We start from the raw sequence: 25,256 nt of genomic DNA, 5'->3' as shown, positions 1-25,256 counted from the left end.
CTAATTGATAACTGAGTACTATCATCACCAATTGCTGTAAATCATAAAATATTGTTGAGGAGCATATTCGAAGTTGTGGACGAATACCTAGAGGACTACAATTTAAGCTGGCATTAATGGGTTATAAACTTGCTATGCTCACACTTAATTTTAGAGTTGGCAAATGATAGCATAAAATTAAGATAAATACTTGGCACCAGTTCATGGCACTTGAATTGTGAAGCTATGTGGTGATATTATTTTCATTCCCTCCACTTAGCGGAAAATTATTATTTTTTCGATACGTTGGTTATGTCATAAAGAAGAAAAAGGTTATCATGTCGGAGTTGTAACATATTCATCTGACATTGATCTTATAAAAATTGGATAAATAACTTCCAATCAAGAGATCACTCATTCTTGGATTTTTGACGCTGATGTGGACGGTAATTGGATTGCATGCAGTTGCAATGGAGGGGTTTTGGTGTGTTGTACTAAGTTTTTCTCCCATATAGAAAAGAATGCAGTGTATTAAGTAATATTTTTATCTTTTCGTTCTGTTTAATGTGATGTTTTCTTTAGATGCTGCCCTTGTCAGTTGATAAGAAAGGTGGTGTTACATCAAATGTACATTAGTCAAGCTAAAGCTGCCCCTTGCCATAACTGCTTTAAGTTTTGAGCCTGCCAGGAAGACCACACACAAATCACTAGAAACAACTTGACACTGACAAAATCTAATATTCCTCACCATCAACAAAAATTTCCCCCACTACGTAAGATGTATAAAGGCCAAGAAAAATGTTATCCGGCCCTAACCAGATGCATAAACATAAAAGAAAAAAAAGCCAGCTGCTGTGCTTCCGAGCATACAAACAAGTGAAAGTGAGTACTGTAACTGATGTTCCATTTCAGAATAAACCATTTCCAAATTACCTAAGAAATGATATACCAACAGAAGAATGAAGCTCTTCGTAGGCATAGCATATGACTTTTTAACCATCAAAATTATGATCAAGACCAAAAGCTTTTTGTTAGACATAATACGACAATAGATGAAGAAGGGAACCGCACCAAATTTTACTAGATCACCATTATGTTGAATTCCCAACAAAAATTCATGGCAAATCCCATGAAGCTTTAAGCTTCTTCCCTCCCTACAACAATACGATCGCCATCCCCAGCATGAAATCCCCCCAGATACAATGAAATTCTTCGACAATTCAAAAGAGAAACTATCATTATTTCCTTTTGAAGACAAATATATCATCTACTAATCTAGTCGACTAAAAATCAAATCTTTCTACCTCGCGTCATCAAACTGCCTCACCTCACCTCCCGCTTGTCCACCACCGTCACGCCGTCCTCGCCGGCGATGATCACCGACGATGCCATTCCAAGGAACATCCCGTGCTCGACCACCCCGGTGATCCTCAATATCTTATCGCTGATCAGATCCAGATCGCCATGGATCCCATTCTCGAAGTATAGATCCACAATGAAATTTCCATTGTCCGTCACAAAGGGGTCGCCTTGCCCACCGTCGCCGGCGGTGGCGGCCCGTCGGAGCTTGGCATCGAAGCCGGGCTCGCCGTCGAAGAGGCTCCGAAGGCGATTTAGGGTGTGGCCCCAGCAGAAGGGGATGACCTCGACGGGGACGGCGAGACCGCTGCCGCCGATGCGGGGGACCATCTTGGACTCATCAACGATGACGACGAAGCGGCGGCTGGCGCCCTCGATCATCTTCTCGCGGAGGAGGGAGCCGCCGCGGCCCTTGACGAGGTTGAGCGACGGGTCGACCTCGTCGGCGCCGTCGATGGACAGGTCGACGACCGAGTGGGCATGGAGGTCGGAGAGGGGGATGCCGACGGCGGCGGCGTGGGCCTCGGTCTTCTTGGAGGTGGGGATGCCGACGACGTCGCGGAGGGTGCCGCGGCGGATAAGCTCGCCGATGCGGTCCAGGGCGTGGGCAGCGGTGGAGCCGGTGCCGAGGCCAAGGACCATGCCGGACTCCACCAGCTCCACGGCGCGGTGAGCGGCGATGCGCTTCAGATCATCCTGCGTCGGGGCGGTCGTCGCCTCCACTAGCGGGGCGAGGGGCGCCGGAATGGGGGGCGTCTCGGAGTAAAGGAGGTGGGGGAAGGGGATGGCCATGTCTGGGGTTTGAGAGCAGACGGCGTGCATTCTTATAGAAGGGGGAGAGCAAAAGAAAAGAACAAATTTTTATCTCAAAACTTTCTGGATTTGAGACCGGCGAAAGTGCGAAGGGGAATCTTGGCAAAGGAGAGGTAGAGATTTTTTTTCTCTTGCTTTTTTTTTTTTTTTTTGCCTCAAGTTTTGTTTTTATAATTAAATCGGAGAGAAAGAATTGGGGTTAGGATTTGGATTATGGTTAGGGTTTCGATAAGAGAGAGGGGGAGGGGAGAAGACGAGACAACGGGATGGAAAGAATGGCGCCTCGGCCGGAGGAGAGATATAACGAGTTCAGTGGAGGATTTGCTGACGCGTCACAACACCGAGATTATCTATTATCCAATGAAACCGTATCCCCAATCCAACGTTTTGCGATAGGTTTAACCTGAGGTATTTATTTTTTGGTGTTTTGTGTTTTGCATCAGTCAGCTGATGGAGTCCAACTTTTATGGGTAAATCTAATGGCGTATCGGACACGACTCGATGCTCAAGAACGCACGTCACGCGGTTGAAGATATTGGGAATCGAACCTTTTGGCTGGTGGGGACCCACCAGTTTGGACGGTCCAGATTGGTGGGCCCGTGTTTTGGGCGGCCCCAAGACGGTCCCCAGCGGGATGGTCAAGGACGCATCGTGCGCGGCGGCCCACGCGAGAAGGGAAAGTGGGTCCCACGAAACCGTCGGAGACCGGCATTTTGGTCATTTCGAGCGTGCATGAAGGCCTCTTTCGGGCGGTGCAGCGGGCAGCCCGGCCCGGTTCACCGCATGTTTCCGACCTGCCATGCTACGTTATATAACACTTCAAAAAAATATAATATAATATTTGTCTATTTAAGTATTTGCCTAGATTTTGTCATGATAGCCAAGAATTTATATCTCATGTGACCTACATGGGGTTTCCATGTGCCATCATTCTACGCCAAACCTAACAACAAAACACTTGATTTAATCAAAAACCTAACCGTGCAAGATATCCGGCATCCCACCTTTATAACGTTAGTGATGGTGGCTTTGGGCCACACCAATTGGTGGCTACAAAGGTTGCTTGTTTCCTATGTTGATTCCAAGGGATGGGCTCGTCTCGTGTTCCCACTTTTAGCACAACTCCCACATGCATTTCTTTCTTTTTCTAAAGAGTGGAACGTGTCTTATAGGTTGAAGAAAGGAAGCTGCCTAGGCACTCCATGATGTGCTGTTTTTTTTTTACTTTTTTAAATGCTGGAGACCGCATCAAAACTGAGTTACTACCTTTTTGTCATAGAAATGGATGCTCATGGAAAAGGAACCCTTTGATGCTTGCACCTTGTATTTATGAAATAAAAAAGCAGCCATAGTTGATATTGATGAGATCCTTTTGCATTGTTAAACTATAATTTTGATCATCTAACCAGCATCTTTTATACATGAAATTTTTGGTTGAATTGGATCCATCACTGAGCTAGTTGATTCGTCCAACTATAAATACCAACACATACAACTATCTTTCTGCGTATTGGTTCGTGGTTGGACTAGTCCACTGGGTGCACCCAATCCTATCCAATATTTTATTCATCTTTCAAATCTCGGCATCAACTAAAATTCTAGTCGTAGTTTACCTAATTTTTTTTGAAAGTATATTGTATGCTGAATGTTATATGAGAAAATATTTGTCATCGTTATCTATAGGATAGCAAAGTAGTCAAGCCAATTGAACAGAATTGCTTGCTATCATGCTAAGCCTTAATGTCCAGCAGACTCCTAGTTCGTTGCATTTTGTCCTCCTAGCAACATGAAAGGCATTATAGCCGTTAAGAAATTCACAAGGCAAAATTTTGTCTTTCGCTCAAAAAATTGTTGCTCCGCATATAAGCCAATAGTTTCTCGGAGAGCTGCGACAAAAGGAAGCACAGCCAGATCACGGTGAGGGTAGCATTTAGACCAGAGTCCCTAATATCTAAATTAATAATCTGTGACTTTACCAACTCAATAATTTGGAACCATCGAACGAAGCCAAAAATTTTATGTGACTGTCACAGAATTAAGTTGCATATTGGCGAAGTTCCAGTCAAAAAAGATTGGCCTCTTATTGTAGGATACCTTTTCTGCCCTCTCACCTATAATCTGTCCGTCGTATCCTCATTTTCTAACATTTTGCCCAGCAAATCTGGTGACCTATCCTCAAACGTGTGATCTACGAAGAAAAAGCCATATTGAGGACACATGAAAATTTTTTTCTCATCGAAATATTTTTTTCGAAACATGAGTTATGAAAATATGATGCTTAGAAAAATGATTTTGGCACATTTGGTTGATAATAGAAAAATGGCACATTCCAAAATGGTTTATATTTGGTTGAGCATCTATTTCGTTAGAAAAATTGTATGAAATACCTATTATACCTATAATAAAAAAAAATATCTATAAATTTTAATGGCATAGGATACTTTAGAAAAAAAAGGACTCTAATGCACTTTGATGCCCCAAGCATTAAAGCAGCAGTTATGATCTCCGCATTCTTAAGATCGTAGATTCCACAATCCGAGAATCTTTCACCATATCTCCAGGAGTAATGATGAGCTGAAGTTACAATTTCCATCCTGCTAACCATTGATGTCCAGTGTAATGTGTTAATTCCTTTCTCCTTGTACTCTTGGAAATATTGAAAGCAGCTATAGCTTTCAATTCACGAGATATTTATTTTCTCAAACTAGAGGTATGATCGGGTGCAACCAAACCAGCACCAGGGCAGAGGATCTCATCTGAATCTATTACCTTTTATCATCCATGTAGCTTCAGTTGAATTTCTAGTTCTGGGCATTAAGCATCATTTCATCTTTCTACTCTTATCAATACAGAAGCAAGTATAGTTGTCAGCAAAATATTGATACGACCTCTGAGTTACCACATAGGTATTCATTCAAGCAATTGTTTCAGCTTCTTTACTAGTAGACCCGTGTTGAGAAAACCTGCCTTTTATCTTGCTAAATCTCAGAATCAATTAAACTTCTAGGCATAATACAAATTACAATCTATATAAATGCAACTATTGTCAGTCACCAATTAACCAGTAGATCTTTCTGTTCAATAATAAGCTCATTTTTTTAAAGATCGCGTCATTTTTTTAAGTAGTGATGGGCTGAAGTGAGTTACTTTTCATCTTCTTTGACTCTGAGCATCAAATAGACATCTGGCCTTAGTACATTGTACCTCTGCAATGTTAAGATATCAAAGCATCTATAGTTATCATCAGTATATCATAAATATCTGTATATTGAATTATGTGTTCAATCATCTATCTATGCAACTTCTGACATATTTTAGGAGTTGTTACAGGTTGAAAGAAGCTGCCTTTTATCTTGCTTTTCATCTTAGCTCAGTTTACCTTTATTGCCTTGAACATATAAAAGCAACTATAGTTCCATCATTACATCTTCTTTTTCAAAAACAAATTGCATTATTGAGTTATAAATTTGCTCGCCCAAGCAACTTTTTAATCTTCCTTAATGAGTAATCTCTCTCTTGGCATCAAGCAAACTCCTAGTCATGTTTGTACCACGAGCATTATGGTATGCGATACTATACTAAACCAGACGGTACAGAGCGTACTGTGCCGTAGCGGTTTGGTATTTATACACGATATGGAGGGTGTACTGATTCTCGGTACGCCGAACCGGCTCCGTACCATATTGTACCGATACAATGATAGAGTGGCACAAGTATAGGGCTCGGTACCGAAATGACATATCTTGGTTGCCAAGATATTGCCAATTAATAAGATCACTGCATGCTTTCTGTTTCAATAGAATATGCTTGGCAGCCACAACTGAAGGATAATGGATTATAGGCGGAGAACCCCGGAAATACAAAGAGCATTCAGTTAATCTAGGAAATGAAACACCCATTCAATCAGCAAAACCATAGTAGACAGTTGAGGTAAGCTATCCAAAAAACCAAGTAACAAGAGTAGCATTATCAGCAGCAAACCCTAGCTATTGGAATCAGCTCTAGATGACTTGATCCCTTTAGATCTAGCTTGTGTCAAAACATATGCCTCATTCTGACCCATAACCCACTACTTTCTGTTATAACACCAGAACAATTGCCATTATTTCAGATATTATTTTAATATTAAAAATTTGAAAAGTTATTTTTGAGATCAATAATGATCATTATGACCATTATAATCGCTATAACGATCAATAACGGTTCTAGGAGGGAACCGTTATTAACCGGATAATGCATTATTTGAGACCTTGTCAATAAGACAACTCTCACAATTGAGAGAAGTCCAAGCAGGTAGGGGTTTCTTCTAAAAGAATTTTTGACATGACAAGATTGACTATAACATGTAATTTAGCTCCAACAATATGCAGATCTGACTCAATCTTGAACCAAATTTCAGACCCAACCCTGACCTACATTCACACCTCAGTTGACTATGTGTCTTGACCTCCGAAGACCCAAACTCCAGCCAGCTTGGATATGAAGGATTGGATTGAATTCTGAGTCTAACCTCTTAAGCTTAGATGCAAGCTAAAATTAGATCCATCTTCACTCTAATGGTGATATGATGGATCGGATCAGGGTCTAAGCTGATACCAAAAATGGATTTAGACCGGACGCAGGTCAGGCTGAAACCAGAACTGATGCAGCCTACTTGCAGCCAACTCTCTAAACCCAGGTGCAATCTTAGAAATTTAGTGTGATTTGCAACCAAATCTCAATGCTTTCTGCCTCCACTAATTGCCAGAAATTATATCTTCAAACACGACCATTTATCTCCACAAGAACCTTATCTCCATATATCGTTCTGAAGAATTGTCCATGACCATTTGAACAACCTGTTGCCCTTCTGAATGTTTTTCTACTCAGCAAAAAGCAAAAAAACAAAAAAAACTCGACCACTTGTTCAATGACATTCTGTTGTGGACCTCACAGAGATGTGGAAATTACCTTCTTCGCATATAACTACAGCATTGCTGAAAGGAATAAACTCTGCATACAACTAGGCTTTGAAAAGAACTAGAGGCAATTGTGATTTCCCCGCAAAGGCTATTAAGACCAAGCAAGCCTGGAGACATACTTAAGTTGAGGGGCCCCTAAAAAAACCATATCAAGGAATAATATTATGTCCTACTAGACCTTTCTAATTACAAGATTAAATGAGTCCAATATAGGGTTATCAAATAAACAAATTGTTCATTAGCAGCTCATTCAACTCAAAATAAGAAAGCTCCAGACCAGAAGCTGCATAAGTATAGGTCAAAAAAACACATGGTAACAAGCAATGGGTTCAATCTACTATCATTCAACCAGCAGTAACAATGAACATCTGGCGTTATCTTTTTTCATGAAAAACTAATGTTGGTTATCTCAAAGTACTACCGTGACACATAAATTCTGTATGGTTCAACAGAAATAAGTCATTCTACAAAATACTTACGCAACCGAGCATGTTCAAATTCTTCCATTTGTTTCTAGAAAGGTCAACATCAAATCCACCACTACCACAACTACAATCCAAGCCTTTCCCATAGAGAAGTGCAGGTCATGGAAAACAAGTTTGAATTGAATACCTCCAAAGAGATTGGGCAAATCTCCAGTGTTCTTCTGTTAGTCAAACTTAAGGAAAATAAATTTTTCTATAGAAAGGTGTCAACCAGTTGGAATGGGGAGGAGTGGAAGAGAGCAAAGTAAGCAAAACAAGGTGGGCTCAAATTATCGAATTATGTACTTCAGCACTCTCTATGGATGAATCCAATCCCTAGAAAAATTTATCACCACAGATTTGAGAGCATGCTCTAGAAAACTCATAAGGAATGGTGTGTGGGTTAAGAGAGCTCGAATGGCATTATAACATGGTTTATGGTGGTTCAGTTATTTCTCCATGGGTGGTTTATAAAGATCAATGGTTGCTCACTTCAATATTGACTAATCTAAAAATTAGTTTCCACAACAAAAAAAAAAACAGAAACGACACTTTTCACTTTGCTTCCCTTTCCATGTACTGCTCACTTCTCTTCAATTGGTTTTGCTCACAGGACTAGTCAAACAACTAGTGTCGCAAAAAATCAAATATGAATACCTTAAAACCAAAGACTTAGCCTAACAACACAAAGGACCCTCCTTATCCCTTGCCGGGCAGCTCCCAGCTCTTCCAAAATAACACTGTGATGACAATGATATTTAAATAACATGGCATGAAACAGCACAATGCTAAAACAGATTGGCAGCCATTAGATATCTAAATAACACGACATAAGGAAACTGAGGCCCAATGTCAACAATTAAAAACACCCAGTGAATAGCGGTCAGTCCCGTGGTTGTTACAGGTATATCATCAGCAACATTCATCTTAGTGTGTCAGAGTCTTGCATATCCATCTTAGTGCCTTAATCAGCACAACAAAATAAGCGACATTCAACAGTAGATGTCAACCGATTTCTTATCTTTGAATGAACAAACCAACTTCGAAACTGCTCCTCAAGAAAATAATCTTCCGAGTCAAGACAGTAGTTTGGAAAGATTAAGAGGGAAGCTAGAAAGATGGGGAAAAACACCATGCACACCACACTTGATGGAAACCAGTTAAAAATGGATACCATGCAGATTATCACCCTGCATTTGCAACATTTTGATGAGCACTCAATTACAGAACAACTTGTTTTAAAGAATCTCTCTCCTACTAGATAACAAACAGGGATTGGTTGCTGCAGAGGATTGCAGGAAAATGACCAAATATGTGACTGATTGACTTTTCTTGCTACAAAAATATAAAAGAGATCGAGACTTTAACAAATTTTCTGCCAGAAAACAAAATATACAGAATCAATCCTTTAAACTGTATGAACTATTAAGACCCATCCTCTCTCAAGTCATAATCAATTTATGTCTATATCCCAACCTATCCAGGAATCCTATACTCTTATCACAAAGAGATCTAACGACAGATTTGAAGTGATGCAGGGAAAATACTTGAGCCGAAAAGAAGAAAAAAAGGCTATCTTATAAGAATAAAAGAGGAAAGCTAGCAGCATGCCACCACTTAAACTATGCATTTGCACTATCTTTCAAGTGAGAAATGGGGAAGGAAAAACAATAACTGTAGTACCATAACTTAAATCCTCCCTTAAACCAAACAAATCACCATGGCTTATACATGATCCTACCATCTTGACCATCACAAGAAGAAAGACCCTTAACCCTCTAAATGATCCGACAAATATATGTAAATCATTACAGAAATCAGACTAGGTTTCTTCTCTATTTATCCTATCTTTCTATTTGTGCATAAGCAATTGCACTCCAATCGGATTAAGTTTATAAACCTTCAAACATTTATATTATGTCCGCTAAAACCATTTCCAAGATCGTGTTGAGTACATTATTGTCTTTGTGGTTATATTCTATTAACAAGACACATTTTTAAAAAGCATTTTCAAGATGACAATTTTTCAACCCAAGAGCCTTTCACATTGCACCAAGAAAGAGCATGTAGCGACTAATAATAGCAAGAAGTAATAATGAAATGGCATATGAATGGACAAGATATAGTCTTTCTATGAAGTCCTTTCTCTATTGGCCTTGTGCCAGGCATAGGCTGACTGGGTTTTGCTAAGTTTTCATAATGATGTTTACTTCAGTCATCAGCAATCAGCACTTTCTGGGCAGGGCAATCCTCTCTTCCCTTATTCTGGATCATTCTTGATGAAGAAGCCCTACCTGCATACCACACAACCACAAGAGCAAGACCCTCACAAGAAGTATCAGCCAAGGAATGGTGAACCATCACAGACCAATTACCAGCAGATGATGTTTGTTGTGATGAAGGAAAATTATGCTCCAAGTAATCCCCTTGTCTTAATTAGACAGTAAGATAATGCTTTGGACCAGAAAATCAACCTAGGCAAATCAGCACTTTTGCCTCAAAAGGTACCTAGACAACTTTATTATAGGACCATGACCAGCAGTCCTTGTTCCAACTATTTGCTTTTGGCCTTATAAATCTTGATTCAACAATTATTCCTATTTAGAGCAACCTCTGATATCAATGTTGGTAATCTGAAGGCAAAAAAAGCCCGCATGAATTGTGTTGTCAGAAGGGCATCTAAACGTACAAAGCATGCTCAGATGGCTAAATCATCCTACTTAAATATAAAGCACAAAGCAAACAAATTGGATATCTTTCAAAGCTCCATTATTCCTTTCCCCAAATCCAAGTCACCACCATCCAAGTGCCACTAGTTAGAGAAATAACCACATGAAGAATCATCATCAAATCGGCATGGACATAGATGTCATTAAAATATTTAGAGCCTAAATACAACCAAGCATTCTAAAAATCAAAATGTATGCAACCAATAGAACCAATAGAAGAATGTTTTCAAAGCAATAGTACCTTGAATTTATTAGAGATCATTCTCCCATTTTAAGAACCACTTAGCAACAAGAGGTGAAGAGAATGGATAGGTTTACTGAAAGCCATGCAAGGAAGTTGAGATATTGCCAAATGGAGACTAGACATGGAGTAAGAGAACGGAGCAAATGAATCTCCCAGTGATACAAAGCAGAAGTGGACAAAACACGAAGAATAGAACAAATCAACCTAAAGAATAATGGAAAATAAAATCCAAGGCTCTAAAGAATGATATGGCCGCTACACCAAACCACTTGCATATTGAAGAGTATGCATGTCATCATAACTATCAACTACAATTTCAACCATATGATATTAACTTAATGGATTTTTCTTTACCCCAATTCTCATAATGGCTCATCCTCTAAATAGCCAAGTTTTCAAAATTTTTTATCATAGTTCCAATTAATTGATGCCTGGATTGGAGCCTAAACCATCGCCTATATTGAGAATATATTAAGCTTTGATTGCTCATCCAGATTCAAGCATGGGTCACAAAGTACAGAGTCATAACAAAATAGGGGAAAATACCATCAATTTCTTTTGATGACAAGAAGTATCTAATTGCACAGTTATTTAATATAATTAGCACCGGCTAATTTTTAAACCATAAACTACTATTTAAAGAAATACCTAAACTTTTAAAAGAAACAAGCAGATTTTGAAAACTCTTTTTCTAGGTCAATCGATCTACACCACAATTAGTAACAGCTGATTTATTTTCGCTGAACCTAAATGAAAAGTCATCTTTGTATTCCAACCTTTAGATTTGTCTTCCTCAGCCTCTCTCCTATGTAAAAGGATGGAAGTTTCAGCTAGAGCCGAGCTGAAACAGAAAACCAAAACTTAAGTGTTTGACATTGTCACTCTAGGCTTTTAAGTAGGGCCATGATTGGGTTGCAGTACCAACAATGACTGGAGCCCATAAAATGGGCTAGTGAAGTCGCACAATTGGATCAACAACAGCTTGTAGAATTCTTGGGGTAAACATTCTACATCCATTATTTTGTAATTATTTTTCATATGCATAAGCATTCAATTATGTAGGGTGTTACAAAAGATCTTAAATACAAGTAATTCACCAGATTATAATCCTGATCTTTAAACTAAACTTATTAAAAACGAATTAAATTTAACACTTCTAAAAGATGCTTCTGACAAGTAACCTTGAATTACATATCACATGCTTTAACACTCCATATCGATGCTTCCCTAGAAAGCCACACTTCCATTATGCAAGATTAGATCTTCCACTTCTCTTTTTAGACTATGTGACAAAAGTCCAAGCACTATACATATTGCAGATGGATAATACATGATATCTTTGTAGTAACATCTAATCTGCATTTTAAAATACCACATTTGATGTTTAGTCCGAATTCTACTTCATTTTGAATCATTGCTGACAGTATTTGAAAATTTTCTCGTAACTGTATTCACTGTAACTAATGAATTGTTAATCTACAAGAGAAATAACCATAAGTTGGGGCAAACTCGTCGGTTTTCTAGAGAAGCAGCAGATGAAACTGGAAAAGGAAATAGAAATACTTTAATTCAAAATGCACGCTTCATTACATGGTTACTGATACAAAATTGATGCATAATGACTAAAACCAAGATTGATGCACATGAGGGAGATTGCAATATAGCATTTCACAAATCATAACCAAAGCCATAACATGCCAGAGAAGCAAGGAAGAAATGTATCACTAGAACAGATGGGCACGAGTATAAATAGTTCCTCTCCGCTTAATCCTACATCCGATGATGTAATTTCTCGTCCTACCAACTACAAAAGATGGGATGATCCGACAGAGTCAAATGCATAAATTTCACTTCTGACAGAAAGACAAAGAGGACTCATGGTGCAACTGACCCGATGATCAGGCTTTCAGCTTCACATCAAGCTTCTTCTTCAAGACATCCATCACTGCACCAAAATTTGCCTTCACGCTTACAGGTGGGTTCGCATACCTGCAGGCCATGTCGGCTATCTCTTTGGAGTGGTAGTCGATCTTGGATTGAGTGAATTTGAGCCCATGCGCAGTGCTCACGACCACTGTCCGGTCTGTTGCCTTGATGACCCTCCTATCCCTCAGCTTCGTGAGGGCAGCAAGGGCGACTCCCGTGTGGGGGCATGCAAACATGCCCGTGCGGTCGGCGAGCGACATCGCGTCCATCAGCTCCTCTTCAGTGGCCTCCTCGACAATTCCATCGGTGGCACGGACGGCAAAGACCGCGCGGTCGATGGACACAGGGTCTCCAATCTGGATGGCGGAGGCGAAGGTCGGGGCAGCAGTGACAGGCTTGAAGTCACCCCATCCGGCCTTGTAGTGGAGGTAGAGGGGATTGGCATTGGCGGCCTGGGCACACACAAGGCGGGGCATACGGTCGACAAGGCCGAGCTCGCGGCACATTTCGAAGCCTTTGTAGAAGGCGTAGATGTTGCCAAGGTTGCCACCGGGAACAATGACCCAGTCGGGGACCTCCCAGTCGAACTGCTGGAGGATCTCGATGGCGGCTGTCTTCTGGCCCTCGAGGCGGAGGGAATTGAGCGAGTTGGCGAGATAGATGGGGAGCTCGGCGGTGACCTCGCGGATGAGACGCATGCAGCCGTCGAAGTCGGTGTCGAGGGAGAGGACGGTGGCGCCGTTGGCGATGGGCTGGACGAGCTGGGCGAGGGAGATGCGGTCTGCGGGGAGGAAGACGATGGCGGGGATGCCGGCGGCGGCGCAGTAGGCGGAGAGGGCGGCGGAGGTGTCGCCGGTGGAGGCGCAGCCGACGCCGGCGATGGGGCGGTTGAGGGGGTGGCGGCGGAGGCGGTTGACCTGGCTAACGAGGACGGTCATGCCGAGGTCCTTGAAGGAGCCGGTGTGGGAGATGCCGCAGTGCTTGACCCAGAGATCGGGCATGCCGCCGAGGTGCTCACGGCCGAGGCGCTCGGCCCAGAAGAGGTTGGAGTTGCCTTCGAACAGGGAGACGATGTGGTCGGCGTCGATCTCCGGGAGGACCCACTCCTTCTTGCTCCAGACGCCGGATCCGTAAGGCCAGGTGGTGCGGCCGACGCGGGAGTCGAAGAGGGCGCGCCAGTAGGAGCCCGGGAACTTCTTGAGGGCCTCCATGTCGTGCCGGACGTCGAGGAGGCCGCCGGAACGGCTCCGGTAGACGATCTCGTCGAGGGAGTAGCGCTCGCCAAAGGGGCCGTCGTCGGCGGGAGCGCCGAAAGGGACGTACCAGGCGGAGAAGCCGTCGGCGGGGGCGGCTAGCTCGCGGCGCGCCGCCTCCTCGCGGATGTTCTCGTCCGCCGGGCGGCGGTTCTTCGACGGCTGGGCCTCCGCGTCCGGCGGGGCGGCGGAGCAGGATATCCGAAGGCGGCGGCGGCTGCTAGGGTTCCGGAGGAGAAGATGTTTGGAAGGCGGCGCCTTTAATGTCATGAGACGGGTAGCAGGAGATATGGAGTGGCGGCGGCGGTGAGATACAGCGAAGGATAAAGAGGAGGAAGCGGCCGCGGTGGCCATGGTGGACTGGAGAGAAAGGGAGGAGGAGGAGAATTAATCGGCGCGGCTGGGATTAGCGAAGAGACGAAGCCCAAGAACCAGCCGGTTTAGATTTATACAGTCCGGCTATAGCCGAACATGTATCGTGCGGCACGATTCTAATTTTTTTTGCCTTTTTGGTCGCAGAATACTGCTTTTAGATAAAACAGTTCAAATATATTGAGGGCAAATATATACGAGAAGGTCGTAAAATAGCCTATTGGTAGCCAGTGGTACAATAAAAAACCATATAAGATATTGTTTAGTGAAACAGTAGATCTGTTCATCTGATGGGTCAGGCTGATTCAGCCCAAGGTATATTAAAATTAGGCAGAGAGAAAGAAGGAGGAAAAAAAGATAGTGGAGGAGGACGAAGGAGAAGAACCGCGGGGAAAGAATGGAAGAGGAGCCCAACGGAAAAGGAGGAGGAGGAAAGATGAAGAGGAGGATGAAGGAGGACGGAGGATTGGACTTGAGCCGAGCTCGGGTTGGACAAATCAAGTCCGGTTTATTAAATATGCAGATTAATATTTCAGGCCCAGTTCGATGCACTGGGCTTAAAATCCGAAATGTTCATGAATAGGTCTAGTAAGTAGAATTATTCTCTTCTTTAAACATATGAGATACATGAAGATGAATCAACAGATGAGACACCCATCAAATATCAAGAACTAGAGGGTGAACACCTGTGTGAGATTGGTGCAGCTTGTTGCTTTAGATAAATCACTATCCGAGAATCATCTTCAAGCCATGTATGTCTTGCATGAAGATGGGCAGCTAAATATACTAGCAATGTAAGTTCAGCCATGGGAATGTTAGATAATACTAGTATGGTTGGTCTCTAGTAACAAATACTGCTCCTCCACATGTATAGTTTTCTAATATGCAACCATCAAAAATTATCTTAAGAGTTTCCTGGAGTCAGGTTTCCCAGGTGAAATTAATCAACAAAGGAGGAAGGATAGTATGAAACCCCTGTTTCCCATGGCTCTTGAAGATATATTGGGCGGCATGGATCTTAGCCCAGCCAACATTGGGATGGTGAAGGAGTGAAATAGCCCTTGAATATCCTCTCACTCCTAGCCCACCAAATCTGATAAGCAATATGGGCTTATAAGCTCCATATACCTAGGATGAAAAATAATCTTGAATTCCTTTCATGATGTTCCAAAAAGAAGTAGCTTGTAATAACACCTCGGAATTCAGAAAGCAACGAAAGCTAGTTGTCATTTGTTCGCACGCTCGAGCTTTACATATATATTATTATAAATTACAAATATTTATAAATTGTAGATCTAATGAGAGTAAATTTTTTATTGGCTCTACTGGATAAAGAGACGCATTATAGACATAGAAGTATCTCAGGACTGTTTGATTGATAGATTTAATTAAAATAAACTTTATTAATTTATATAAATGGTTACTTGGTTGCCTGGCATAAAATTAGTTCTGTCAAAATTGATAAGTCTTAAACAAATGTTTGATGGTTCTAATAATGTAAAAGATACAGGAATCGATTTTGCAATCGAACAGTAATTTGGAGGAAATTTATCATATAGAATGCTAATAACTAATTCAACCAATCCAATTATAAATTAGACTAGACAGAGGTATAATTTACTAGCTAGTTTGATTCATCGATCTTATTTATGTTTGAAGACCATGCATAATTGTCGCTAAAAGATAAATATACTATCACTATAAAGAAAGGAAGTCTAGTTGTGATGCAATTGCGACCATCACTAATTATAAACTTTTAACATTGGTTGCACAAATTTGTCACTAATCTATCACTAATATATTTAGAAGCTGGACTATATGTGATAATCCGCACTAAAAACTTTAACAATGATTTTTGGGGAATTTAGTAACAAACTTTTCCATATCTAAAAGTACCTTTTCTTACAGTGCATATAAGAAAAATCTATGATTCAACCAATTTTGTCACAATGATTCAATGACTCGATCAATTTCTAAAGAGCTGGCTTTTTTTCCTGCAGTTGCTAAAAATATTGTTGGATCCCAAAAGATTTTTTTTTATACAATTGAGTAATCCAAGAAGCCGCTGAAATCTCTCCGACTTGGTTTCTTCCGATCTCTACGCTACGCTAAAAGCTGTTCCTCTTTCCAAGCTAATGAGCCGAATGGTGGTTTTCGTCATCTAAACCAGGGTTCCGAAAGACGGTTTTAACCTCACATCGAAAAACTTTTATATTTCCTTGCGAGGGCAATATAATAAATCACAATTCCCACAAGAAGTATAAGCAAAATAAACCCTGAAATCCCTAATCCCTCCCGATCTTTCCCCGATCGCTTTTCTGCTCTCCTTCTTCCTCTCCGCGGTCATTCCAACCCTCATCCTCTTCCGGCGAGCGATGGCGTCATCGACGACGGATTAGGACGCCTGCCGGCCGAGCCCCTGCTCTCGGCCTCGGCGGTAATCTCTCTCTCTCTCTCTCTCTCTCTCTCTCTCTCTCTCTGTGACGCAATCAATTTTGGACGCCGTCTCCAATTACATCTCCGTCAACCTTTGGTTCACTCAACCCCGTTGCCAATGGGGCAGCGACCGGCTTAATTATTTTTTTAAGATTTCTTTTGGAAAAAAATTAGAAGAATGTTCATTCTTTACTAATTTAATCAGGGATCAGCTCTGTCTTAGAATGTTTGTTCTACTCGTTTGATTGAAAATTAGATTTGTTCTGATCAATTGTTTGATAATGAATTTGCTGTGGAAATTTCGAAACATATTTTAGATTGCTTGAATTTCATTGAATCTGCTTTACTTTCTGCTAATGTTTGATATTTTGGTACTTCGGCGTTCTACTTGATGAACCATTAATCATCAATAAATTCTGCATCTATGTTTTTTAGCATTATATCTAAGATTTCTATGATTATTTTAATTTGTTTTAATGTGATTTTTATGTAGCCATAACTGAATAAGGCTAACCGGATCCCCGGGCCAGCAAGTTGGAAAGTGTTTGCTAGAATGCGTTTGACAATGTTGATCTATAAACAATACATTGAAACATCATAAAAATTATGCATGTGATTTCAATATAGAGTTGCTATCATACCCTCCTCCACAACTACCGTTGTTATTCTGAATGTCTTGATTGCCAGTGGGAATAATGCTGAGATGTCTAACTTCGTCATGGACCTCTGTGTTAATACCAGTGTGGTTTTTAATATCTGTTGTTTTTACCATTTAACTGGAAAGATTGATCTGTTTACTCTTAACCATCTCTGATATGTACTAGATCTTTATCTATTCCGAATTTATCGAGCATATTATTTCATAGGAGGTTCATAAGCTTTTTCTCCTTTGTGCAGTGTGCTCTTAAATTCTGCTAAACTTGGCTGGCTGTGTTCTTGCTTCATCAATACTGCATCGCAAAGCTATTTGCCCTGTCCGATTTGCTCTATTCCGTTTATGGGATCTTTTTTGTTACATTTGCTCAACAACTGCTGAAACCACAACTCTGCAGGAGCTTATTTCCTGTTTTGTGGTCCCTGTGCAAGGAACAAATCCCAGGTTGCTCGGCAATATCAGAATGCCCTGTTAGTATGGGAAATCATTTTTCATGGTCTTGATTTGGGGACTCTTCCATTTTGAGATATAGGTAAAATGGAGAGAAACCAATAAGAGTTGGTGGACTGTTTGAAAGACTCCAAACAGTTGCACTGTGATTCAATGGAATCTGGAAAAGGAGGAGTTGGCCACGTGAGCCAATGGTTTATGCAGGGTTCATCAGGGTCTACTAACACCAATGCCAGGCCTCCAGAGTTTAGTATATCAGGTGGTGCTAGGCCTGTCCTAAATTACTCAATTCAGACAGGTGAAGAGTTTGCACTTGAATTTATGCGAGAACGGGTGATGTCCAAGAAGCCCTCTGTGCCAAATACATCTGGAGATCAAAATGTTGCCACTGGTTACATGGACTTGAGGGGCATGCTAGGGATTTCTCACACAGGTTCTGAAAGTGGATCAGATGTTTCGATGCTTGTGACCGGAGATAATCGACAGTCAAAACAGAAGGAGAAAACAAGCTCGTCCGAAACAGAAAAAAGAGGCCAGTATGCATCATCAAGGTCAGTGCCACGAGGCTCATCTGGTGAAGGGAGTAGTCGAGGAATTTCTCGGGGGTATACTTCTTCAGAGTCTTCTGATATGTCATCAAAAAAGAAGAAATTCCTCTGCAGCTTTGGTGGTAAGATTTTGCATCGACCAAGTGATGGAAAACTCAGGTATGTTGGAGGCGATACTCGCATTATTCGAATAAACAGGAACATTTCCTGGCAAGGACTCATTCAAAAGACAACAGCAATATATAGCCAACCTCACACAATTAAGTATCAACTACCAGGGGAGGACCTTGATGCTTTGGTGTCAGTTTCCTGTGATGAAGATCTGCAAAATATGATGGAGGAATGCAGTATCTTAGAAGGTGGTGAGGGATCACAGAAACCTAGGATGTTTCTATTTTCTTCAGGTGATTTTGATGACACACATTTTAGCCTGGGCAGTATGGAGGGGGACTCTGAAATCCAGTATGTTGTTGCTGTCAATGGTATGGATGTAGGAGCTGGAAAGAATTCAAGTGGACATGGCCTGGCAAGCACATCAGAAAATGACTTGGATCGATTGCTCAATTTTAGCATGGAAGCTGACACAGTTGGTGCAACCAGAGTTGCTACTGAACCTCTAGTGCCTGCCACAACTCTATCTATGCCAACACAGGCTAGTTTGTTTGGCGACTACGACACCCATTTGCATTCTTATCAGGACCATGGCATGCATTACGAGGAAGGTGACCATTATGCGTGCACTGACAGCCAGCCTTCCGACAGATTTCGCCATGCAGATTGCAGGATTTCAATCCCTATGTCAACGCCATCTGATTATGAATATAATTCTCAGTGCATGGACATTACAGGAACTTCTGGTCTAAGGCCAGTCCATGATTTTCCATCTCTCCATCAAGGCATGACAGAAGGGCTATACAGTGGCATCGGTTTACATGATCAAGCAGCATCAATTAAAGAGGCAAAGTTGACGGTCGACAATTTGTCTCAGAAAAATAATGAAGGTGAGAATCTCCAATCTCTGGAAAATAAATTTACCACAACCATGCAGCAACATGATGTTTCAGTTTCCAAGTATATGCAAGCCGAACTGCCCTATGTTGCTTCTGCACCAGAGCATTTAACATCTGGGCCACTTACAAAACATAATGGGAAGCACCTGGAGCCTGCACCAATTTCATCATCAGCTGATGCTGTGAGTGCTGGTCAGAGTTCTGAGGTCAATGAAGATGAGCACTGCTCATCTGGGGGAGCTTTTAATTCTGGATTTTCTGACTATGAGGCTGATATGACTGATCTAAGCTACAATGATCCACCTTCGCGTCCTTTCCGGGTCTATCAATCTGAGAAGATCCCTAGAGAGCAACCAGAGTTCCTGAATCGCTTATCAAAATCGGATGATTCAATTGGTTCTCAATTTCTAATACTTCACTCACGTCCTGGTGTGGCTCAAGAATCCATTGCTGAAGCTCTTGATCCTTCGCATGAAGGAAGTCTAGTTTCTCAGACTGAGGAGTCTTCCTTAGCTGCAAGACCACCACTAGAGGATAGTTTGATGCAATTTGAAAAATATAAAGAGCTGGCAGATACAATTACTCAAAAGAATCAATTTGAACCCATCACTGCTTCTGAAGGATCAGAAACTGAAAAAAATCCTCATCAATCTGTAGATGGTGATGAGCCCTTGACCAGTCGGGATTGGCATGATCCGGAGGTCCATGCCGTGTCTGACCAAAATGAAATCATGAGTAGTGAACAGAGTGATAAAACAGGGAGGAAAATTCAGAAATCCGGATTGCATCATGCGCCTATGGTCTCTGTTGATGATAAAATCACTGTCAATGACGATAAGATCTTGCATGAATCAAATACAGGCAGACTTGTAGAAAAAATTATGACTGTTGGTGAAAAGAATTTGGTCAAAAGCAATTTCAAAGAGCCACCTGTTGATGGTGCCGCCATTAAGCAGCAAGGAATTCCAGCTGTCATTTTGCCTGATATTCTCTGGGAGGATATAACAACGAAGAATGCATACTCAACTGATGCTACGGGGCATGCCTCACCTTTCCCCTGGACAGAGAGCAGCACTGAATTTGTTTCTCAAGAGGAATCTTCTGTTGCTCGACCAGAGAAGAGAGATATTGTTATTGATGTCAATGATCGATTCCCTTCTGATCTGCTATCTGATATCTTTTCAAAGGCTAGGATTGCTGAGGATTCATCTAGTTTAGGTCGTCTCCACAAAGATGATACTGGTCTCAGCTTGAACATGCAAAACCATGAACCTCAGCGGTGGTCTTTCTTCAGAAATCTGGCCCCAGATGAGTTTGCACATAAAGACATTTCTCTTATGGTTCAAGACCACATTAGTTATCCATCTCTGCTTACAGAGGTTGAAGAGGGGGTTTCTAAGCCATATCAATTTGCACCTTTAGAGAATGAAGGAGTTGATTTAAGTCGCATGGAATCCCAAATTGATTTTGACGAAGAAATGCAACAAGAAGCATCTAGCACGATTATAGGGGATGCTAGTATCTTGAACCAAAGTTTTATATCATCAGAGATTTCTCAGCCTCATTTAATGGACAAGAGTGAAGGTTTGCAAGTTGAGAATCCTTTCTCAAAGTTGGGAGAGAACTTAAGAACAAATGCTTCAGAATATGAGGTATATATTTTTTTTTGCATTGCAGCCTAATTAGCTCATATGTTTTAACTAAATTGATAATGTATAAGGAAGATTCTTTTTTGTTTTTCAGGAATTGAAATTTCAGGGTGAGGAAGTCTCTGGGCCAGTTATAGATACTTGTATGGGCGATTTTGATCTCAGCAATCTGCAGGTTTGATGCTTGGACATATCTGTTAATTTGGATAAACTAGAGCATTTTTATATTGCTGATGAGTTTGTAATCTAGTGTTCAGAGCATTTTATTAGGTATTTTACTCTTTTATTTTTTAAAAAAAAAGAGAGAGATTTGTCATGCCCTAGCTTGAAGAAGGCAGTTGTGCTGCTAGATGAGTATTACTTGTATGAGCATTAGATCTTAGCTAATAAAAAATGAATAGGCAGTTAGACATTTGCTCGTCTAAATGAGTTGCCTTCATTTACGGAAACTGTCATCCTATCACACAAATTTTCCCCTTTTTTGTTAATATTTGGCCTCTCGGACAATGTTTGCTACTTTTGGTATTCCTCAATCAACTTGGTTAGCCTCGAGCCTCTCCCAGACTGCATGTTGATGTCCTGTCCTGGCTATCCTTGTGTTGCTATGACCATTGTTAGCAACATAGTAGCTACAGTCATCAAATATCTGTGCTCAGAAGTGGAAACTTTCATAGTTAGCAGGTTAGAGAACCTCATTTGGAGAGGGTAGGAGAGAATAATCTTATATGGCATTTGGATGTTAGACTAAATGCAGAAAGAGTAGAAACAGATGACAAAAAAGCATAAGTTGGTTTCTTAAAAGAGAGAAACAAAAATGTTTTTGGAGGCAAATCACTAACAGAAGGATAATTTAACTTGGAAACAACAATATATCTGATGTAATAATATAGCATCACATTCTGTATGTGTGTGCATATGTATATGTATAGCGTATATACAAGGGGAGTTGGTTGTTATGCCTTGTAGGAAGAATGTAAAAACTAAAATATATACAATCTTTATATGCATGCAGTAGTACTTTGAAGCAGGATAAAATGCACTAATGTAAAACTTATTGAACAAACCCTGCTAATCACCTTATGAGCATTAATATTCTTGGATCTTATTTTATATGCATTATGAATGTTCTTAAAAAGAGGCATTGGCAGATCATAAAGAATGAGGATCTTGAAGAACTGAGAGAACTAGGTTCTGGGACATTTGGAACTGTGTATCATGGAAAATGGAGGGGCACTGATGTGGCCATAAAGCGAATAAAGAAGAGCTGCTTTACAGGTCGATCATCTGAGCAAGAGAGACTGGTGAGCTCTCCAATCATATTAGACTAATTAAATTTTTTCATTCTACTATTTCCTAACCTGGGTGTTTAGCCTCAGCAAGAGTTACCATATGGCCCAAATCCCTTCGTAGACAAACTTTTGCTCAACCAATTAACCACCTGACTCTTGAGTTAAGCATTATTGTTTTATTGATATTTTTGAATGATAAACAACACCATTCTCAGACCCTGGAGTTTTGGCGGGAAGCTGAAATTCTTTCGAAGCTTCACCATCCAAATGTGGTGGCCTTTTATGGGGTTGTGCAAGATGGACCGGGAGGTACCTTAGCAACTGTTACAGAATTCATGGTTAATGGTTCTCTTAGGCATGTTTTACTGCGGAAAGACAAGTAAGTATTCTTTACTAACCCCCTTCTGATGCTATTATGTTGCTCTAATTGAACTAACACTTATCTATAAATGGAACTGACAGGTATCTTGATCGTCGAAAACGGCTTATAATCGCAATGGATGCAGCTTTTGGGATGGAATACTTGCATTCTAAAAATATTGTACACTTTGATTTGAAGTGTGACAACTTGCTTGTCAACCTCAAAGACCAATCACGTCCCATTTGCAAGGTAAGTTACTGTTTTCCATTTTGATAATCAGTGATTTAGTTTGCATGAAAATATGTGCTGCATTCAGGATTTTCACCTGGGCGTCATCTCCGAATAAACTAATTACATAATGAACCTCATCTAGGTGGCTGATTTTGGCTTATCTAAAATTAAACGAAATACCTTGGTTTCTGGTGGTGTGAGAGGAACACTACCATGGATGGCTCCAGAATTACTAAATGGAAGAAGCAATAAGGTGTCAGAGAAGGTAAACTCTTGACTTACTGGAGTTCTTTGTATTTATATATTTAGTTTTTTGCTGGACAATGAAGAATGAGTAAGTTTGGTTCTCATGACCTGAAACCCTTCTCGGAATTGAAGATGAAGGTCAACCTTTATTCTTCCATTTTCTATCTGCTTCAATAAATTTGAAGACTTGGGATTGTAGGTTTAAAACTGCATCAACTTGTTTTTCAAAATAAAAGAATATTATGATTCCTAGGGTTAAACGTTCGCTCATACCAAAATACCATGCAGGTCGACGTGTTCTCCTTCGGGATTGTCATGTGGGAAATTCTTACAGGGGAGGAGCCTTATGCCAACATGCATTATGGGGCAATCATAGGTATAGTTGATATACTAAACAATTTTGTTTAAGTACTGTATGGTTCTTTTTTAAAAAAAATATACTGGTAATTTTGAAAGGTGTGCCTCACAATAGTGACCTCACTGATGTTAGATGGCAAGTTGCTTTAATTAATCATTCTCCAGGATCCCAACATTAGTAGGTGATGATTATAGATGCCAGATGCTGAAAAAACCATAAATTGAAGCCATAGCCTGAATTCCAGTGGTCTTTGCTGCTGTTTCTATATGTTGTGAATTAGCATGGGAGACTTCATTTGCTAGTTTGAAGTGGTGTTTCTATCTTATTTCTGCTACTACACCATCAGGTTTCTCTGCCTGCCTTTCCTAGTAAAACCATTTTCCCTACTAGATCTCTCAAGCGGACAAGAACTGCATATATCTCCTATCTTACCTAGATGTTTCTTGAATGGCTGCTTTTAGCTATCCCTTATTTATGCTAAACCTTGTGTTGCGGAAACTAGATATTTTTGCATCTATGTTTACTTGTGAACCCAATGCAGGAGGTATTGTGAACAATACATTGAGGCCACCTGTGCCAGTCACCTGCGACTCAGAATGGAGAAGGCTTATGGAGCAGTGCTGGGCTCCTGATCCATTTCAACGGCCGTCCTTCACCCAAATTGCCAGTCGATTGCGTGCTATGTCCGTGGCCAGTCAAACAAAACCCGCAAAATGATGGTAAACCAGTACATCAATATATGGTGCCTGTGTTGTTGTTGTTGTTCTCTAGACTATATAAGCTCATAAATACTGGAAGATATGTGTGGGATATATTGTGTTTTGAGGAGAGACAGGGATTGGATCCCACTGTTGAGTGTGCGATTATTATTCTGAATTTGTGTGGATAAGGGATTTTCTTGGAAATAATTTTTTTGTATGGGCTATATGTTTTCGCCAGTTCATGATGTTGAATTGTATTCATATTTTATAGAGTAAAGAAACTCATATAAGGGTAATGGGTTTATCATTACCGGATAAACCATCAATTATTTTGTCATGATTTCTGTGTATCTGCTTGAACTGCCTTGTGAATGGATCTGATCCTGACCAGAATCCAATCTGATTAACTGGATTTGATATACTTAGATTCCAAAGATTCTAAATAAACAAATTCAAACTCGAAAGAAAATCTTTCTGATTCTTGAAGAATGGGAGAAAAAAGGATTTATATCATTCCGTTCAATCTTTTAGGTCTCTACTTGCCTCCATGGTTGTGCTGCTATTCAGTTAATCCAATTCTGATTTTATCCGAACAACAAATGAATCTATTTACTAGCTTGACCGTTGCTGCATTTGTACCCAGACCAGGTTAGGTTGTATTAGTGTTCTTGAATTATTTATAGATTTAGATGCTTGAACTCATGCTCTTTGATTTGAACATTGTAAGGATATGCTAATTCAAGTCCAATGGGGTAGATCACATGAATGTTTGTCTTCGAACCAAGCCAAAGTGCTATGCTGTGCCATTAGGATTGCCTATTGGTTGGGGCAACTTCATGAGCCGCATTTTTTTAAAAAAGTGTATGATGGCATCTTGTACCAATGATTCATGGATGTGAAGCGCCCATCTTTAAACCATTTATCAAAAACTATATGATTTAGAAATTTCTAGCTTATATATCAAGTGGGCAAAAATTAGACTATTTAAATGATATAAAATAAGAAATATTTTTTAAAAACTTCATGCGTGGACTAGAGTTTTTAAATTATATGATTTATTATAGATAAGTAATTTATAGGTGGTAGGTCATGTTCTATAGCTCGAATTATTGATATGGGATCTTCATTATCCAATTTAAAAAAAAAAGGTGTAACTCTATAAGAGTTGCGTACTTATAGTAAGTGTAACTTGATCTTCTTTTTTTTTTTTTGCACACCGGCT

At 40.5% G+C, this 25,256-nt stretch overlaps 3 protein-coding genes across 3 annotated transcripts; 1 reads left to right on the top strand and 2 right to left on the bottom strand.

Moving 5' to 3' along the window:
- Window positions 1-1,032: 1,032 nt before the first annotated feature.
- LOC103716826 (putative ribose-5-phosphate isomerase 2) lies at window positions 1,033-2,415 on the bottom strand. The gene has a single exon (XM_008805003.6). It carries the CDS (start codon window positions 2,158-2,160, stop codon window positions 1,303-1,305), a length of 858 nt encoding a protein of 285 aa, XP_008803225.1. The 5' UTR covers window positions 2,161-2,415; the 3' UTR covers window positions 1,033-1,302.
- Window positions 2,416-12,091: 9,676 nt separating this feature from the next.
- On the bottom strand, window positions 12,092-14,506 carry LOC103716833 (threonine synthase, chloroplastic-like). Its single transcript, XM_008805013.6, has one exon. The coding sequence runs from the start codon at window positions 14,080-14,082 to the stop codon at window positions 12,448-12,450; it is 1,635 nt and encodes a 544-aa protein (XP_008803235.1). The 5' UTR covers window positions 14,083-14,506; the 3' UTR covers window positions 12,092-12,447.
- Window positions 14,507-16,043: 1,537 nt separating this feature from the next.
- On the top strand, window positions 16,044-24,371 carry LOC103716843 (RAF-like serine/threonine-protein kinase 20). Its single transcript, XM_039131720.3, has 9 exons — window positions 16,044-16,537; window positions 17,434-20,851; window positions 20,943-21,023; window positions 21,997-22,149; window positions 22,353-22,516; window positions 22,600-22,747; window positions 22,872-22,994; window positions 23,264-23,351; window positions 23,875-24,371. Exons 2-9 carry the CDS (start codon window positions 17,795-17,797, stop codon window positions 24,048-24,050), a joined length of 3,990 nt encoding a protein of 1,329 aa, XP_038987648.2. The 5' UTR covers window positions 16,044-16,537; window positions 17,434-17,794; the 3' UTR covers window positions 24,051-24,371.
- Window positions 24,372-25,256: the final 885 nt, after the last annotated feature.

This window comes from Phoenix dactylifera, chromosome 9, assembly GCF_051530095.1.
Source record: "Phoenix dactylifera cultivar Ajwa chromosome 9, Ajwa_hap1_PhDact_Kaust_v1.1, whole genome shotgun sequence".
Classification (NCBI taxonomy): Eukaryota; Viridiplantae; Streptophyta; class Magnoliopsida; order Arecales; family Arecaceae; genus Phoenix; species Phoenix dactylifera.
The sequence above is the reverse complement of the archived record's forward strand: the minus strand, read 5'-3'. Positions and strand labels throughout refer to the sequence as shown.

Bases quoted from the DNA above. Each gene is read 5' to 3' on its own strand.
- LOC103716826 (XM_008805003.6), bottom strand. From the start codon at position 2,160: ATGCACGCCGTCTGCTCTCAAACCCCAGACATGGCCATCCCCTTCCCC.
- LOC103716833 (XM_008805013.6), bottom strand. From the start codon at position 14,082: ATGGCCACCGCGGCCGCTTCCTCCTCTTTATCCTTCGCTGTATCTCAC.
- LOC103716843 (XM_039131720.3), top strand. From the start codon at position 17,795: ATGGAATCTGGAAAAGGAGGAGTTGGCCACGTGAGCCAATGGTTTATG. The intron at 21,024-21,996 runs GTTTGATGCTTG...AGGCATTGGCAG, and splicing joins TTGATCTCAGCAATCTGCAG to ATCATAAAGAATGAGGATCT. The intron at 22,748-22,871 runs GTAAGTTACTGT...AACCTCATCTAG, and splicing joins AATCACGTCCCATTTGCAAG to GTGGCTGATTTTGGCTTATC.